The following is a 20,744-nucleotide window of genomic DNA, read 5'->3' on the forward strand; positions in this document are numbered from 1 at the left end:
TTATTGAAGTCTTCTGAATAATACTAAAGTAAAACCATATGACAATGGAATATTGTTTGGATTGCTCAAGCATGTATAAAATATTACATCTGCTACATCGCAGCTGAGCCTTATAATTTAGTTGTTGCTGCTGCTGCTGGTGCAGCACATGTCAGGCACTTGTAGCCTTGACAGTGTCGGCACTAAATAAATTAGCACTCCAAGTGCAGTATCGATACATTGATTCCTGGACATCATTGCAGTATCGTGAATACATGTGCATACGAGTGCGATACTGTCATCAGGTTAAAGCTAGCACGACCGAATGATCGCAGATAACAAACTTGCGAAAGTATAAAAATAACTAAAAACAAAATTCATAAATTTCTATCACCATTTATTTTTGTGGTTCTCCTCTGCAACGGCCATCCGAACCCTGGTAGTCTCGTATACGTCGTCCTTCGCCTGTATCCGCATTTTACACGGCAGCGTGCCGAGGCTTTCCAAACTCCTGTTGGGATACAGGTAAGATTGAGTAAATAAATTACCAACTGCTTATCGAATAGAATATCTTTACGTCACCATCGCGATGTTGCCCGAATTAAATAGCTAATAAGTATCATTTGTCGCGTATTAAAACGTCAGCCCGGGTAGATAATATTCATGCTTATAACGTATCGTTGATTAGGTTGGGCTAAAAATTCACCTCGTCCCGGTCTGTTGTACACATTCGAAACTCCCCTGTGGGCCCTCAATGTCCTGATTGCCGGAAAGGCTGAAGGTGAATCCCGCTGGTCCATGGTTGGATTGTGACGATGGAAAGGATAGTTGCTGTAATTAGAAAGAAAGAAGCTTGTGAGCAACGCGTGATTTCCGTTAACGTTAGCGTTATAGTTTGTGATAGAAGTATTGTTTACGTCATATCGGTCTCGTATTTTTCAAAACTTTTTCCCTCCGCTGCTTTTTAGCTTATCTCCTTCCTTCCCGGAAACTCACGAGCCACAACTACGAGGCTCCTTAATTACGGAACATATACCAAGTGTAAACTGAAGGAAATTCCGGTTCACAGACGTGCGTCGATTAGTCACAAGCCAATGTTGTACCCGCAATCTAAACTATTCCGCTTTTCTTGTAAATACATTTTGAAAATTTATCGGAAAGGCTGATATTAAAATCAATCAGACTCTCCGCCGCAACTATAATTATATTAATGTACTTGCGATAGATAGAATGTGAAAGCGTGTCGACGGCTTGGAAAAATTTAAAGGAATATAGCAATGCAATTACGGTCTCATTTCGTCTGGGATAAAATGTGAAATTTGCGAAGGTGGCGCGGCTCCCTCGGGACGCAGATTCAATCTGAAGCTGCACACAAAAGTCTCTCTCGTGCGGCTTTAACCCCGCACGAACCTATTTCATTTTCCTGCCATCCTTCGATATTGGAGATACCATCGTTTTTCACCGATTTTCACGATAGAAATTCACTGTCACCGAGTGCTACGTTTATTCACTCAAACGCGTATTAGATATCGAGTGAAAAACACAGCGCTGATTAGAGCAGGATGAGTGTTAAATTTATATCATCTTTCTAAATACGAATCGAAGAATATAGTCGTACTGATCAGGAATTCAGATAACGGTCAATAATATACCACTTCAATAATAAGTGGAACGCATTGATTTAGAGAAAAATCATTGGTTCAAGGGTAAATCATCAACGCGTTGTTTGCATTATTGGGGAAATAACTGTTTATAAAGAGGCGCTAGCCTGTTTGAACAATGTGCATGGCGAAACTATAAATATCTCGAATTTTTAGGGATATCATCCGTTGAAAGATCGATTGAAATTCATATTCGATACTTCATTTGTTGAAAATAAATAATGACAAATATCGTTACTTGTGGAAATTGCCAGATTTTAATTATCAATTTTAGTGAGCAGTTTAATTGATCCGCGTCTGCGGGGCATTTCGCGAATCGATAGAGATCTTTGCAAATGATCGGATATCTGATCTACTGCGATAAGAAATGTTGTGATAATGCGCATGGTGATCATCTAAGTACACATATCGTTTCAATTATTTTCTCTTTCAAATGACAATGAATAATCAGTTTTAGGCAGTAAAATTAATTAAAAACAGCCGAGGAATGGCAGGAAGAAAATTCACTGATCCACTTTTGTGAATAGTGTGGAAATTCTGACTGCGCAAGCCTAACAAGCGAAGTAAATAATTCCATCCGGTAAATCTGTCGTTGCGACCGGAAGTCGAGCGGGAGAAAAACTCGTCAACGACAGTGACCTTCGAATATTGTTCGGAAACATCCGTCAACCGGTTGATTGCGTTGCAGATACGCGCCGTTTGATTTTTTACGGATCATCTGTCGCATCTGAGGTCATGCCGATCTGCATACAATGATCGCGGTTTGATCGTTTATTATTGCGCAATCGGCGATGATTACGCCTCTGGAATTCACGAATGTATTCAAGTTTCGAGAGCCATGCGAATGCTGCAGCGAATCTTGGACATTTTTCTTCTTAGGACTTAATTTTATTCATCTGTACTTTTTTTAAACTTTCAAGACAGCCTGCGTTGATCCGTCGGGAAGGAAACGGAAAGCGGATTTTGTTACTTATATTTCGCTGAATTTAACTCATTTTCACGATCACGGAAAAGCAATGCGAAACGGACGTACTAAAAATGTTCGAGAAGCCGTTCCGGAACCCAAAATCGGAAATCGTGACAGCAAACAGCATTCCTTGAATCTTTCTTTTAAACCTTCACCCATTTAAATTAAAGTTATCAATTTTTTTCATTTTCTGACTTCTCACGATTTTTCCGCACCACGTAAATATGTTTAACCGTCTATAGGTGGCAGAAGAATTGTATACACGAGCACAGTTCAAGTGACTCCGTAAGAGTCTCGTTGCGATTAGGATTTCAAATTTTGCCTACCTACGTCATAGGAACGCGTCAAGATATGCGGAACCAGTAATTGAAACGAAATATTCATGTGCTCGTATCGCGTGATAATATTTCAATGAAAAATATCGTATTAACAAGGGTCGTGATTTTTGTTCACGAATTCTTTCGACTCTCGGCTGTATAATCTCGCTCTCTTCTCACGAATCGAGTCAATTATGCAGCCGAGAGGGAACCGGGCCGAGTATCCCTCTCTTACCGAAAACTTGAATACCGAAGGAATGCGATATGAAAGTTTCGTGAAGGGAGACGAGAGAAATTTTATACTTATACAAAGCGGCGTCTGTCTGCCTTCGGTTTATTTCGCGTGTTTCGATTCGTATTATATACCTACGCAGTATCCTCCGAATTTCTACAGCCATGCATCTGATACCGTTGCTGTGACATCTGTAACGCAGCATATCGACAATCCAATGGCTGTTTTTATCGAACGACTATCGCATCCTTCGTTTCTCCATTTATATCGGGCATATCAAGCATCCCTCGCGAGTCAAGAAGATCTCCGAACTGCTTGCCAGCTGTTAACCAACGTTATACGCCAGCAGTAATTTCAAGGATTATATATTCGACGTCGTGTGATTCACCCGCTACAACCGCGCACATTTCCTCTAATTAGTACTCAATCAATAACAATCCTAGGCAGCGGTGCCAAAGCCTCCGCCAACGGGTCCGGACGGCAGGGACGGAGAAGACGAAGCTCCGCTCACCCGAACCTTTCATTATTTTAGCTTCGAGGACTCGAAAATAAATTCCCCGCTATACTTATAACTCCGCAGAACTAATCTCACACTGAGACGATGAGATAAATATCTTGGCTACGTAGATAGGTGTATCGTGTAATATAATAACGGAGCGGGTACATCGGCAGTCGTTTTCTCCCAGCTCGGACATATATCTGATCTTTTTTTAATTTTTTTTTTTTTTGCTAAGCACGTAAAAATGCAAAACTTAGACGCGGACAGTCTAATTAGTTGCAATTAGTCTCGCCATAAAATGGTGCTGCGAGTCACGATTACAAGTGTAATAATGGGTAATTATTTGTTATCCAGAGAAATCGCAAAACATATTATACATTATATGTATGACAAACGTTTCCAAGTACCGTCCGTACAATGATTTGGAAACTATTATTTCAACTCAGCCTGACAGTAAGAGAACGATCGGATCAAATTACTTGTAGCCACGGTGATAAAAGTAATTATTCCTTTTACAAGTAATCGATGCGTGAATCATGTTATGTGTGTTTTTTTATTTTTTTTTATTTTTTATATATTTATTTATCGTTTATTACAAAATAACCGACGACGATTGGAGTATATTCTTGATCATCATATTATATCGTACAACTCTGTACCGAGATCGGTAAGCGTCAAAATTGAATTCGGTTATCCAACGAAGCATAGCGGCGAGGTGGAATCACCCTTGTTAATTCGATCGAAGGAGAAGAAGAGAGATAGGAGCCGGTGTGCAGCAACGTGCAGAGCGGGGGCGTGGATGTCGAAAATAGACGGCATTCCTATGACAGGGCCAATTGCCAACCCCTGTTATATTACAGGCACGCGGCTTACGAGTCGGTAACAAAAATCGAATTCCTCCGCTCATCGGGCATCGGGATTGATCGGTGAGTCGACGTATGCATTTTTTTTTTTTTGTTTTTTTGCTAAATAATTTGAACATTTCATCTGATTACATCTGTTTCATCAGGCATTGCATTCGTTATCTTTTTTTCTTTTTTTTTGTTTTTTCATATTCTTGTCGTTAATTTCCTTCGAAGGAAGTGAACGCGCAGAGACGTTGAACGCGGTCTATAAAAGCGACTCGATACCTGTGATCTTTGATTTTATGCCAGCTGCGTGGCCGCTTTCACTAGCCTGTCGATGTCAACCTTGTGGCGGTTTTACCCGCCGCAAGCCGATCGTGCAGCACGGCAAACAGAGGTTGTGCTACCTTTTTCCAACCGCACAATCATGCACGCACACCATGTTCCTCTCCCCGATCCCGTGCCTTTCGACACGCGCTCGAATCAACCATCATCGTCCATGTCAGCCAGCCGCACCGCAGAATATATGTATGTAAGGTAGGTACGAGAGGTTTGAGTGTCACAGGGCGCTGCCATGATGTTCCTATCTAGCCGTGCACGTATGCGTATATTCGCATACACGTGTACGCAATGAAGATTCAACGCGCGTTCACCTTCTCCGTTGCAAAGCGCCTCGTTGAAAACAGCTTAAAATAGATAGGACTTTACCGAGAAACCGAAAGAGCCGATGAGGGGGGAAAAAGACGAAAAGAAAAGGAAAACAACAACGTCGAGGTGGTGGCAGAAAACTCAAAGACGATTATTTGATTCCTTTCTATTCTCTCCTTTCATTATACGCGACGTACATAACGTGTATATATGCGCGTGCGTGTATGTGTGATACAGTTTTCTCCCTCTTTTTAGCCGACAATTCTCCACCGACTTGTACATAATATATAACATAATATATGTATATATATAAATAATTATAATATATTACAGCCACGACTTTTCCACTCGACATTTACCCGGTACCTGGAACGAGGACGCGGCCGGATTTCTTACATGGTAGCGTTATATACACTAAGATATTTAAATTAGAAACAAATTACTCCGCGCGGGTTGTTGGATATATAGCTGAATATTCCGTAACGATCGAGAGCGAGGATAAAGAAGTTCTAATCTATCGATTAGAGAACATACCTATACATCTATACATCCATATATATATACAATATATGTATTTTGCTGAAAAGGAATGCCATGACGTTTCCCGCATTTGTTCAATAGAAATATATTTCTATAATTGTCAATGCTTGTTTTTCATTACGACATGCCGAATAATATACGTTCGTATTTAAGCATCGACCTCGAAACATGCAAAATTTTCACAAGTTTCTCGTGGTAATTCTCACTCGCAAGATCCCGGATGTACGAAATTCGTTGAAGAATAAATTGGTAAAAATAAATATGAAATAATAATAATAATAATAATAATAATAATAATAATAATAATAACAACAAGAAGTGAATAAAGATACGAGAGAAAAAAGAAAGAGAGAGGGAGAGAGGAATGAAATAGAAAAAACGAACTCTAACTTGTTCTCGCTCTAGCTACCGCGAACTGGAGTTCCAATTATAAGACCAGAGGAGTATGACAGAGATACTTGGTTGGTATCGCGACAATCGGCAATGACTGCAATATCGCACGGCGCAGCAAGCAGGCACATTGTACTACATACCTAGCAGCAATAAGTAAGTACGTGGTGGCCCTGGTGAAGAACGAACGACGATTTGGCACAAGGTCGAGTCACCCAAAGCCGTCCAAAGAGCAAAATTTCACACGAAATGCGATATTTGCTTCGCAAATCGTCGCAAATGATCATGGATTGCTCTGTAAATATATCTAATACGTACAAAATGCATGCGTAAGCATGGCTCTCACGGCGTTACGAAACCGATTTATTTGCTTCCTATTTGTTTTTGTCTTTTTTCCCCCCCATTATTTTTCACTTGTTAACATACATACATATATATAACATTCCTTCAACAGTTCAACAAGTTTCTAATTTTTCACTCACTGACTACGCGTTATATTACAAGAGAGCCCGAGGCACCTTCTTCTCCGCATACCATTCGTATATTCGTATTATTATATACCTACAATCTTTCTCACAACGTACAAACCAAAGCTATAAGGCTGTTCGCAATTAACCGTAAGTAGTACCGCGGGATTATCATTCGAGAATTCCGCCTCGAAAAAATAGACAGTCGTGAACGACTCCCGGATTCCACGTATGTTGAACACGTAAAAAGGGTATGAAAAAATAAAAAGAAACGAGAAAGAAAGAGAAACGAATAAAGAACCGTAGCAGCAGCAGCAGCAGCCAGCGTTTTTGATCATCGCAGACGATCCGCCGCACTTTGACATCGGCAGTGGACAAAGTCAGATAACACGTGCGTAAATATACTGTATAGATAGATGGGTAAACCTCTACGTATGTACATCGACGCACAATAATTTTCCAATTCCACGTACAGGCAAGCACCTAGCAAATTTCGTTTAACAACCTGCGCGATTGACGTCGGACCTTTTTCACGCTTCACCGATTCGTGCTGGTGTATTAATACGCGAATACACACATGCACGCATAGCTGCACGCTGTATCCTACATTATATACACGTCACAATTTGCACACACGTAAAGCGCAAAGTGTTGCGCCAATTCCCGGTAGCGTGAAAACTTTTTTCTCGCAAGAAAAAAAAAATATATATATATATATATATATATATATATATATACATGTATATATAATAATAATAATTGCGCTCAGTTACTGTACGTGTCCGATGTACATAAAAATATATGTAAGACATGACGGTAAGTTAAGTTTTTTTTAGAAATATATAGAACGTAGAACGAATGTGCCGCGTAATTGGAAATTTGAATATAGTTTGAAAGTTTCTTTGGCCTATATACGTTTGTATACATGTGTAAAATGTATGTAATAACGTAGAGGTATAAAATTGTAATCGGTATACTCGCCCTCTTTCACCTGTGCCCATTTTCAGGTTGTGCGAAGCCTCTTTTCGTTGATAATTATCAATTTTTTTTTTCAATTCATTGGGAAAAAGATAAGGATCGTGGAGAGAAAATACGTATACGTATAACCAAGGACATCGTTGAACCTGAACGCGAAATTGCTTACGCTTCCTCTCACCGTGTGTAATAAAAAGAAACATCCATACACACGTCGACGTATGTTATTACGTATTTACGTACGGGTACACGTTTCGGACAGATGTAATTTTTCGAAATACCATGAGCGGTAACGTTGACGCCTGGAATATCTGATTTAATCGCGTATGTAATATACAGAGAGAAGAATCGAAGAGAAGAGGACCGTGAGGCTTATAAATTCAACATTAAGACTTGGATTTGACGATTCGTGTGATAAATTCGTACACGCTTCTAAACTCGAGATATGAGCGTGTAAAGTCAACCGACAGCGTACAAAAACAAAATCGTGCAGAGGCATATTTATGTCGCGCGAGGAATAAGGACAAAAAAAAAGAAAAAGAAGAAAAAATTTGATGGCGTAGAAAAAATGACGAGTAGAAAGAGTGTTTTTTTTGACAATAGTAGAAAACAGTTGTGTCTGACGAACAGAAGAGACCTAGACCCAGTATTCGTCGATAGAGTTGCCTAATAGTTGAGGCAAGAGGCGACGAACGGAATTGGGTTAGAAAGTACGGCTATTACAAACGGACACGTACGCAACCTTCGAATCGTCTAGTTTCTTGTGAAATACTTTCGACTAACAATTAGAAGGAAAGCTCACATGTCGCCGCGCGAATTTTTTATAGAACAGCTGTAACACATCCATATCTGTATGTACCTACGTACATCGGGTGCATTCAATATTCGTGGACTCTGATCGCGACTTTGATATTTATACAGTCGCCGATCGAGACGCAAACAGTTGTCGTTGTTAAACATACAAAACAGAGAAAAGCTCTGTCCGTACACCGCGGGGAGTTTCAATGTACAACACAAAGGAAATGACGATGACTAATAGGAGAAGAAAGAAGAATAATATTTATTATCATTCGACCTGAAAGAGAAGAAAAAAAAACAACTAATAATTATGGCAAAAAAAAAAAAGAAAGAAAGAAATGGGTAAAAAAAAAAAAAAACTGCAAACGTACAAGATGGCAATATTTTCAATAAATTAGTTACGCATCGATGCCTCACATAAATTGAATTGGTGTACGAAATTATTCGGTTAATGTGTTACTATGCCGACGATTAGCGAAACGAAAAAATTTTCACTTCGATTGTATATGCATAGGTAGACTTACACGTGTTCTATACCGTTTGTGAATTTGCACGTATACACTAGTACGTATACCTGTAATTGTGTGTTAAATGTCAAAAGCACGATCGCGCGTTCAGTGACGCAACATCATCGGTATTCCCGTGCAATGCCAGACACTAGTTATTGCCATTTGGCAGTTTCGCTTATATTTCGTACACGACCATTTATGCATATTGTAATAATAACAACAAAAGTAACAAGTCTGCAGCGGAGCGTTAGATTCGTGCCGTATCCCGAGCTATGACGCATAACGCGTACATACGTGTATGCATATCCGCATTCAAACGTCACTTTTTTTTCTTAAGGATATTCATTTTCACTCAATATTGTTGTACAAATAAATATACACGTATAACATGCCAGTCATCTTGCAACGCGAGCGTGACAAAGCTCAAATACGAAACGTCAGAAAATTCTCATCTTCTTCTTTGTACATCGTGCACGACATTCGTATACCGAACTGAAATAACGACGTTGAGGAAATAATAGTACCTCAATATATTACGCACGTGTATGCGTTTCAAAGTCAATAGAATTTTAGATGATAAACACGTAGTTACGTGTACAGTGGTGAATTGATATAAAAAACACCGACGAGTATGTATGTTAAAAAAAAAAAAAAATTTATCATTTTTCAATCTGAGAGAGAGAGAGAGAGAGAGACGTCGGGTCTTCGTCAGGCAGGAAAATAAAGTACCCGAATATCTTCCGGCGAACCCGAAGAGGTTCGTTCCGAATGCCTGAGCGCTTCTTGCGACCCGAATAACCAGCGCGCTGATTCACCAGACTTGAAGACTAGCACAATAAGGAGGACTATAAATGCTTTAGTGACTCATCCACCCACCACTCACGGACTCCGCGGATCCGTCGCGCCAGACACTCGGATAATAGATGTGATTTCCGTAAAATCAATCGTCGTATCAAACATTGTACTTCCGATTTATTACCGGCGTTAGAAACCTGCGGACGGGAGTTTCAGCCGCGAGACGGACCCTTGCGGAAATCGTGCAACAAGATTTGCCGAAAATAGACTGGTTTTTTTGCTTCTTCCAATATGTACCTACCAACGATAAGTCAACTCAATTTCGCTGGTTGCAAGGTCAGTGTTTTTCTGTTTTTAGAATCGGACTACTAAGAAATAGAATGCGGCTAATATTTTTTTTTTAAACGAATCTAGATTCGTTGAATCGCACCTTTTCGCTTGTTCGAAACCTGCGTCACGAATAATATGTATAAATTTCGGGAATTTACTTGTTACATTTATAGATGCGTATGATATACGCAATTCCTTGAAATTTTTATGTACTCTTCCTACGGTCGATGTTCTCCTACAAATCCGAGGACGAAGCTTTGGCGAAGTAATTTTACGAAAATTAAACAATCGTTCGTACGATGCATAATTTGTCTTACAGGTACGTTTCACACCGGGTACCGTTAAAGAGACGACCGCATTTGTTCGTGATCGCCTGAGGTGGCATGAGAGGTTACACACGCGGACACACGCTTGTGTAACAAATAAGAAGATGAATCTATACGCATCATCATATTTATAAACGGTAAATAATACTATACGTTCGAAGGTATTAGAGGAGAAAAAAAGGGGGGATCTGGTAAAATAAAATGATATATTTACTGCCATGCAATGGTGCAATATTCGAATATTTTGCAGGAATGTGTTTTAAACGGTTCTTTGGTCTGGAATTCATAAATATTATACCCCGCCAGCGTATAACATACAATGCGTCAATTCGATGACCGATTTTCAACATTATTCATAACGTACGTACACGGCGAAGTAAGAAATTTTTAATTAGGCGAAAAACGAGATGTAGAACATACGTTGCTTGGTACATGCAGTGACATAAATGGACGACGGACGTGTACTTCTATCCTTGATACAATGCGTGGATCTTCCAATGAAAATTACGGTAAATAACCGTGTACCTTATACGTTATACGCGATGCAATACCAAAGAGATTTTCCGCCGGCGGTTATTCTCCTTCTCCTATAATAATTCGCGGTATATATATACATATACACACACACACACGCTATGCAACGCATCATACAAATTTCCCCGCCTACGATGTGTAACTCGATGATAAATAAGAGGAAAAAAAAAAAAAGCAAAAAGAGAATACCATAGAAATGACAAAGTAGGATGATCCATTTAATGACATGGAATTTCCCAATGGGGAATTAATCAGTCGCGAATAAATTTTCCTCGCGTCTCGTACGGTGACTATACGCAGGCGTACGTGTAAAGATGAAATAAGAAGACGTCAGATTGTATACCGTCGAATTGTCTTAATTACTTTAAAGAACAGCGAATCGGTGCAGCAGCGAAGCTTGGTGCGGCATTGCCGCATGATCCTTGTCGCAACTCTTACGTCACCGCGAGAGCAAACGGGATAAGTCCGGTAAGCCGTGATGGGTATGTAGGTACGCGACATACACATGGAAAAAACGTGTGTAAAGGCGCGCGCGCGCACACACACACACACACACATTACACCTGTATGTGCGGCATACCGAAAGGCGAGCTTGCCTAGTTTTCTTTCGAGCCGCGAAGCCGCGGTCTTGACAGACGTACCGCGATGTCCGATAGTGTGTCAGTAGGTTGGCGAATCCGCGTGTGCCACCCAAATTTGGCACGCACCAACACCTGCGTCTTTCTCTCTCTCCCTCCCTATAAGGGACGCGTATAGAATACGTGCATCAAACGCGTGGCCGTCTTCTGCGTTATGTTCTACAGGCGTAATGCATATATTATATAGATATACGTATATCAGGGTGTTTCGAGAGGAATTTTTTTTTTTCTTGGAAACACGTTCAAAAGTTTCATTTAGGTATAAAAGTACGCCTGTTATAATGAGGTCGAAAATTATTTAAGAACCTTAAATAACTTTTGAAAGAGTAGATTTCTCGTAGAATGATAGATGACCTTTTTTGTAGAGCGTTATATTTCCTACAAAAATATGTCGTTGGCTAGTTATTCAAATCAGAAGGAGAAAATACCAATTTTCTCGTGTTATTCCGATGGAAAATAGTAAAGTGCGACGCGCAACCTCTTAATGTTTAATATTAAGAGCTCAAATTTTAGCAAGCCTATTTCTATACCCAAATGAAACTTGAACCTGTGTCCGAGAATTTTTTTTACGAAACTGCCTAATATATACAGCCTCTTTCCCCCGGAATGTACCCTCCCCGATTTAATTCGTTTCTCGATAGTTTTATCCATGTATCATACGTATAACATACATATAACATGTAAGACGTGTAAAACTTGCCGAAACCCCCGTGTTTTTGTAATGTCATGTGACGCAACTGATTGACGCGTATTCCATCTCACATGCGTATATCGTCGGACCGAAGTAAATAGATAGTATTATTGAAGATACGTATCGCATAGCATAGAAACCCCGCAAGGTGGTAATTAATTGACGATAATTACAGTCGTTTTTCGTATCCCGCTTCAGTACGTTATAAACACGTTAAATGCGCACATACCAACGTACACATGTACACACACGTGTGTTCGCTGGTATTCGTTTATCATTTACACGTAAGCTCATATACCGCGTAAGATTTTCCATCGCGGTATAATTTGATAGCTAATAAAAGGCTCACTTTCAATTTGCACGATCGCGCGCAATATATATATATATATATATGTGTATTATGTATGTATGTATGTATACATACACACATATACGTTATGCACATAAGAATGTTTGCACGTATTTTTACGTCGAAAGAACCAAGAGACGTTGTATTACTATAGACGAAAACCGGTCGGGTTTTACGCTTATAAATTATGCGCGGCCTAAAATAATCTAGGATTATTCCAAGGAACAAATAGATAGATAGATAGACGGACTACACGAGACTCGGCATGTATCGTTTCGCTCGCTGCAACGCTCTCGATAAACTGTATAATAATCGAGGTTTACAGTCTGCTCATATTTCCATTATACCAGCATTTTTTCCTCTTCATTCATCCACGGTACGTTACAACTTTTACGCCGAGTTTAGAACGTCTATCGACGAAAATTGACTTAAATATGATAAAAATACGACACTCTTGTTATATTCCACATACGTACACGAGCGTGATATGATAATTACATATCGGCTCGTTATTGCCCCGCAGTTGTAGTTGTAGTCCTTTCATTTTCACACTTTTTCATCTCCTCGTATTCTTTTCTCGAAATTTTGTTAGCTTTTTTTTCTCTCGAAATAATCGTCATCGTCGTCATCGTCGTCACAAGTTTCAGGCTGTCGCTGCGTCTAACCGACCGCGGACTGACCCACAGGGTCAACAGATTTAAACCTAGGTATATGCCTATATATACAAATATATATATATATATATATATATCATACACTAACGTCGTACATGCTCGTTCGCGCGTCACGACAGTTTTGCAATTCAATTCCTCTGCAGACGGCAGTAGCTATAAAGCCCGTTCTCGAATAAACGCGTACATATAACACAACACTGCAATATAACGTGTAGTGGAAAACGACGATTACGACGACAAAGAAAACTATAGTAAGCTGCTTGCTACTTCGATTTCGACGATGATATAATTTTCAGACAAGAGGGTGAGAATATATACTCGCGACTATGACACATGTTATCTTTCTATATTTACACACTGAATGGAAATGAACCGGGAAAAACGCACGATTCGATCGTTACGCAAGCGGCTTAAGAAAATTTCCCTCAATCGCGCTGTCATGCTCCGCAGGAAAGCGGTTTTAAGCAGAAATCGTTTCGCGAACAATGTATACTTATATATATATATACATATTCAAAAAAGAAATATATATGTATATTTATACAAGTTATGATATCGTGAATGAGGCGGAGCCAAAGACGTACGATGATGGAATCTTATCTTGGATGTTAACGAAACCAAATACGGTCGTTTTCGTTCCGAAGCTTAAACGAGGCACAATAAGGCATACATAAATACATGCATACACACATGCAATAGGATATATACGCGTGTAAAGACGCGTACGTGTCAACCTCGGCTGCCGCCGTCGTCGTTTCTGTTCTTTGAAGTCAACCTGCGTCATTGTGTCAGGCGAAGCTAGAGTTAACGATCGTTCCTTCTAATACGCGATAACATGATAGGTAGGTACGCACGTATGCGTGCGTGTACCAACCTACGACGATGCGACGTCTGCTGCGTTCTTACCTTAACCGTGGGAATATTAATTTTTCTCCCCCTCCCTCCACCACGTACTTGTCGCCCGATTATCGAATTTCAACAAAAATCACGGTTATCGCGTATGCACACACACACACGCGGTGTAAAAATTCTCATTACCTCAATGTACACTGATACCTGTAATACACTTATGCATCTGCAGTACGCAGTACTTTTCGTCCTATCGCATATCTCGCGTAGGTAATCCAGCATATCTACCTGTAGCTTCTTGTTTTTCATAGTTTCCATTTCTTATTACCATTAATATCGTTACTATTACGAATATTGTTAGTATTACACGTATACGTACTTTGTTTTTTTTCCCCTCCATCTCCCATACTTTTCCGTACATTTATACATTACAATATCGCACGTCTACCTACACTACGAAAACTTTCGCGCGGCCTTCGCTCGCGTCCTTCTCTCCCTCTCTCGTATCTCTCTCCATCTTTCCATCCACCTATCCTATTCCATCCGACGATCTCTATCTGCGTCGGACATTTCGCGGTGTCTGGGTAAGTGCGCTTCTGCGTAATTGCGCCTTTGGTGTTTGTCGAGCCAATCTGGTCGTTTTTAGCGTGTCTCTCTCGGGTGGGAGAGAGGTTGGCCAGGCCGTTCTACCTCGCGTTCCGCCTGGTTACAAGATAATTTTAAATCGTTACCCCCCCGCCTGCCTCTGCCCGGTGCGAGATAACTACCGCACGACAAAGAAGAACGCCCGCTAGGCGGCGGAAACGCGTCGCGACGTCTCGTCCGAGGAAAATAATTCGAGCTCGCCTATTTACCCCAAGTTTTACAGCCTTTTCCTTATCGCGGCAGACAATTGTTATTACTATCGTCATTGTCATTTCCACGCATCGCCGTGGTTTGTAAAACAGAATCGAGTTTCGCCCTGCGCGTTGCATCGATGGTACCGGGAATAAGGCGTGTTGTGCATACACGCTTGTGTTACATAATAAATAAATTCGACGTGACAAACCGAAAACGAACGTAACGGACGCGTTTTTACGTAGGTGTCGCCGCTCCGGTAGGTATAATAATCGCGATTGTTGAAAAACCGCACACGTCCGTGTTATCCGAGTCGTCCGATGACACGGTATTTTCGCCCATTCCCGAGTGTTGCGTAATACGTAAGTATACGCGCGCGTTCTCTCTGTATCTTCGCGCCCACGGGGAATCTTTTCCGGATCACTTCGTGTTAAATTGTTGTAAAAACAGAGAGAGAAAAAAAAAAAAGAAAAAAATGGAGGTTAAAAAAAATCAGTATACGTATAGATATATTTCAGGATATTTACAGACGTCTCGTGCGGCTCACGAGTCCGACGATCTCTAGGTCACGTTCAATTTTCTAAATTTTCTTTCGACCGTTCCATACACAACACACATGCATGTACACATACATACACTATACATAAATGATGCACCTTCCAAATATAAGTCCCCCCCGCCTTTCATTTTCGCGGTCGAAACGTTGTGCATATATACTCTCTTAATATTCGCGGCCCGATTCTTGCGTTCTCTCGGCATATCTCGCCAGGTACATACATGAACATACCTATGCGTATAATACGTATACGTAAGGTGAGACTGGACATATGCGTGCGATAATTGAAGCGACGTAACGCATCTACGCGTACGTAGGTACGCGCATAACCGCGTAAGCTACGGTATACTTTGAGAACATTGTAGAGCTTGTCGGACGCGGTTGTAAGAATGAGCGAAGGTAACGAAGAGACACGTATGCATGTTGCCTGTACGCATGTGTCGGCGACGATTGTTAAAATATCGCGTTTAACGGGGCTGGGGGTGTGGGTGGGCTGGCAAGGGCGTTTCCCCCTTAATTACCGCTCGGCGAATGCGGTGTTTGTATATTAAATCGTTGTCCATTTTAGACGCAACGTACTTGCACGAGCGTCGAAATACGTGCAACGCGATGCGTCGTCGTTTACAATACACGTGCGAGTATATCGTATGTGTATATAAACCCCGGAACGACGAGTATAGAGGAGCCGGTCTTTTGTTTCGGTTCCTGACCCGCGCAAACTTTTTCCTTTCCTCTCCTCTCCTCTTCGCTCCTTTCCTTATTATCGAAGTTACAGAACTGCAAGGTCCGGGCGTCGACGACCTACCGTAAAGATAGATCTGTGTCGGTGCGAGGTGGTGTTCCTTGCTTTCCTTCTTTCTTTATTGAAAACCGACCGAACCCAACGACCTTGAGCTTTCCTTCTCGAACAACTTTTTTTTTCAAAGCTTCTCCCTCCTCTCTCTCTCTCTCTTTCTCACGAGCGGGGTTTTTCTTTCACCGATGTATCTCGTCGGACGACGACGCGTATCCAGGCGGGCGAAGGTCAGAGGTCCGGGTATCAAGCGTTGGAGCCGATTGGTGAGTGGCTGACTTGGACGGCGAACTCGCCTCTTTTATACCGACTCCGAGGCTCCGGGCAACCTGCTGCGCAGGCGCGGCGGTCACGCGTCGCGCGTCGTTTCAAAATATTCCACGACTCCTCCGCCTCTCCGCCCCCCACCCCCCCTGCCGCACCACACTTCTCACACACAGCACACACACGTTGGCTGTAAGCGCGGTTCTGCGTTCGTTCGTTGCAGGTGACATCGGGGGCACCTCCTCTACCCTACTCTACCCTACTCTACTCTACTCTACTCTACTCTACTCTACTCTACTCTACTCTACTCTGCTCGACTCGAGTCGCGCGTTCTTCAAGCCTTATAGAGGGCCGGAGAGAGCTACTAGGGCACTAAAATTACTCCGAATGTTAACCGGATGTTGTCGCACAACCCTGTGCCCGAAGTTGCCTTGTAAGCTTATACGCGCACACACGAATGCGAGCTCGAGAGAAATGACATTCCGACGTGTAGCGTTTTTCCTGTTTTCTCCTTATCTTTCGTTTCTTTCCTATCATTCATTTTTTTCGTTCACACGACGCAGGTATACAATAACGCGTGTATGTACACGCGTCGTACGTATCGCGTGCATACGTATATACGTGCGTTGGTACGGTCAGTTTTTTTTCCCAATATATTCGTGATATTCCTGGCTGTTATAACAATAATAACAATCAAGTTCCACATATTACGAGCGACGAATTATTCGACACGTTCCTGCGCGCGCGCCAACGCGCGGAACGCGTTTTTCTTCGACAAACCGTTTGGGAATTAGAATACAGAAACAAAAGTAGGTATGTGTGACAGGCGGTCAACGTATGAGCATCCCTGACGCATTCTCCCGTCTCTGCACATGGGTGTACAGTAATTTTTATCGCATATTCGATACATTGTCCTGTTACGGAGTAAGCGACGTACCGACTATTCACTATATAGTTTATAACAAGGCATTACGATCTAAACGTCAAGTCGGCGTGATGTTAGCACAGCATATATTTTGACGGCGTTAAATGCCACAACAGGCCCCGTTATCAACGGCGTCGACAGACTGTTGGAGATAACCGTGCCGATATTTTATCTACACATGCATTTATACACAATGTTTATATGTTGGTGTCGATAACGGCAAATCTTTACATTACACATGGTTATATTACTTTCGTAAATGAATTAAGACGGTCACGAATTATTCTTACAGGCAAGCATGATACGACGAATGAAAATCTGAACCAATCACGTGATCTTGCTCAATATTCATTCGACAATTTAGTGTTTCTAAACCCCCTCCCCCTCCAATACGCGACATATAAGAGACGACGAAAGGATAGTAAAAAATGACGGCAAAACTTGAAAATGAAAAAGAAAAAGAAAAAAAGTACACGGTTATCTTACATTCAAATTTCTACCGTACAATACGCGGCAGCTAACATCCAAACATACCTGTATTATATTTCCTTGTACTTCAAAAATCGCAAGATACAGTGAACATAAATTTATACCTAATTATCCTCAATTTTCTACAAGTCAGAAGCGGGACTGATGTCGTATTTCCGGGGATTAATCGATAAGCTTTTTCCATAAAAAACGCTGCGTAAAAACACGTTTCGCGGAATCTCATATGACGCGGTAAAAGTATCCCACTTTGTTTTCAATCGGAAAATGTTAATGCGTGGGAAAACGTTACATGTATAAAGGTTAAAACTCGAGGGTTCTACGAACCCTCCAAGTGTGCCGTTGTTCGATGGTTCAGGCTGACGGCTCCGCTCTTTCCTCCTATATTTGGAAGGATATCTTCGAAACCGGAAATCATACGCTTCGCGTGTCTCAGCTTACGAATCTCGGATTATGCAGAACTGTGTCGCGTGAGTAAGGGAAAGATTCAGCAGTCCATACGATACATGTATATACATATATAAACATACGTACATAACGTATGCGCTCACCATTGTACGAGTATTATATCACGTATAAAACAACAGACCCGAGTAACCGATCCGTTGCTCTCGACGTCAGAGGTTTGTGCGATGCGATTTTCCGTTCCGATTAAAAATTACTCAGAGCAACACACTTCTGTATATGATACGTTTGAAAGAGCTTGATCCACGTGTCTTATCCCTATCGCCATTTTCCGCGGTTAGGTAAAATTCGAGACGACCTCAACCGACGCCTACGCGGCGCCGTGACGTCACGCGGCGTCGTCGATAACGTAGCCTGTAACGCGTTTTTTCTCGTATGTATAGGTATACGCAGGTATCGTGCCTCCGAATACATAGCTGTATTCCCAACGAAACGACGCCCCCCCAGCCTCAATCCCACCGGTAAATCCCCGTCAACGGCGTCGCGACGCCGCGCCGCACCGTCGAAACACACGAAAGAGGAAAAGCCCGATTGATGGTTGTCGCCGACGTTAATCCCCCGTCGGCACTTTATTACTTGCGTATCTATAGGCTAGAATATGCGTATTGATAATACGAGAAGAAATCTTGTTCAGCTTGGAGAAAAAAATGTCGTTAAAACAAAACTATCTATAGGTAAGCGTGATTTTCTGCAATTTCTTTCGATTCTTTCAAATTTGAGCACGGAATTAAATATGCGCAAAATCCGTGCAACCGTCCGAAGTGAGAATAAGAAAGATAAATTATATCAACACGTTTAAAATGGCTGGTATAACAGACGTTGCATAATAGAAAGTTATTATACATACACATACAAGTTGGAATAGAAAATGTCAGACTTCATTATTGTTGTAATTTTTACAGCGTTAATAAATATGATAACCTCTCGCTAGAAAGACACGCGAAAACCATCAATGTGGCAATATCCAATGTTTTTTTTTCAATGACGATAAATATTTACGATATAGATTATAAAAACTGCGCCTATACACGAGATAGCAGCAAGTTATCCGGTTATGTAGAAAATAAAACTTATAAATACGGTACATCTCGACGATTTAAACAACGCTTAAACGATGTCGAAATTTAACGGCATAACTTTTAAAACGGTGACCTAGAATCGTGAGTCTGTTACACGGTGAGAGATATTTAATATTAAAGTTTCATACATCATCGGCGTTACAAGCAGATACCACGATAATGAAGAATATTCTTGAAAAGGAGAAAATTTTCAATTTTCGCAATTATAGACACGTAATAATTAATCGGCGATGGGGATTTGAATTGAAACCTTGACTGTCGACGCATAATTTCAAATTCGACAATCCATTGTGAAGTTAAAATCAGCTACGGAATCGTACATAATACTCGAATATATTACATGCTGTTACATTTTGTTTGTAAACTCTCTTTTTCCCGAAACGGACAAAGAAGATCGCGTTATTACCATTATGCACAGGCACATGTACAAGTGAGTTTACAAAATTCTTGAAAGGCATGAATTATACGGCGTTATCAAAGCACGTTCTTAACTACCGTATTTCTATTCATCGTATCTTCACATTATGAAAAAGGAAGTAAAGAATCATCGAACACGCGCAGCACAAATAAGGCGGATAAAAAGTAGAATGAGAAAGAAACAAGCACGCGAAAGAATCTATCAGTACGTACGTATAACAGGCACGGACCGTCTTTTAGCGAGCCTTTTACGCACCTCCTTACAAGACACACACGCAAACACACAGACAGAAACAGCCCGCAAACTAAAAATATTTGTAAAGTGTGCCTCGCTTGTATAATCGTAGCGGTTATCCGTTTTAAAATGCGTTCTCTGCCGAAAATAACTTCGTTTGAATTTCGAGTGGGTGTTCCTAAAACCTCACACTTTTGCTAAAAACGGTAGGATAGCATAAAAAAAGAAAAAACCCGTTCCATTACCTCTCGTTCTCAATTCCTCGACGATGGTTCGGTCCCACCGGAGTAGGTACTTGGCCTAAGAAAAATACACCACAAACGACATATCGTATGACAAGAACGCCTTCGAGGGTTGGAGGAATAAGCCTGCGGCGTGCGCCGCGCTATTTCTGGTTTCGGTTACATATAAATTTAATTTTTTTCCCCACCTCGCTGATTTTCCTCTCCTCTCCTCTCCCGATTCGGCGCAGCATCCGTCTCGCGGTCCAGCGACGAATATCGGGACCCGGTTCGACAGCTCGATTATTTCGCGCGTCGTCATTCGCCTTATTTTCGATCAAAGTGACCGAATGCATAATTATCGGAAGTCTGCGGATTTTCGAAACTGAGGCATCGTCTCGATGCCGGATTTGCCTCACGACTAGCGTCGATTGATACGAGTAAAAGATGCTG

At 41.3% G+C, this 20,744-nt stretch overlaps 1 protein-coding gene across 2 annotated transcripts in view; it reads right to left on the bottom strand.

The window, feature by feature from the left end:
* The window catches only part of LOC107225498 (RNA polymerase II elongation factor Ell), a 67,372-nt gene that overhangs the window by 12,795 nt on the left and 33,833 nt on the right, over window positions 1-20,744 (bottom strand). The window contains exons 1-3 of one of the 2 annotated variants that reach the window (XM_046743485.1): window positions 897-1,077; window positions 686-810; window positions 374-490 (exon numbers count right to left, since the gene is read on the bottom strand). In XM_046743485.1, the coding sequence (XP_046599441.1) occupies window positions 374-456 (83 nt within the window). In that variant the 5' untranslated portion in view covers window positions 457-490; window positions 686-810; window positions 897-1,077. Of the gene's footprint in view, window positions 1-373; window positions 491-685; window positions 811-896; window positions 1,078-20,744 lie in introns of those variants that run through there. The other variant, XM_046743484.1, reaches the window with a different exon arrangement.

This window comes from Neodiprion lecontei, chromosome 6 (genome assembly GCF_021901455.1).
Source record: "Neodiprion lecontei isolate iyNeoLeco1 chromosome 6, iyNeoLeco1.1, whole genome shotgun sequence".
Taxonomy (NCBI): domain Eukaryota; kingdom Metazoa; phylum Arthropoda; class Insecta; order Hymenoptera; family Diprionidae; genus Neodiprion; species Neodiprion lecontei.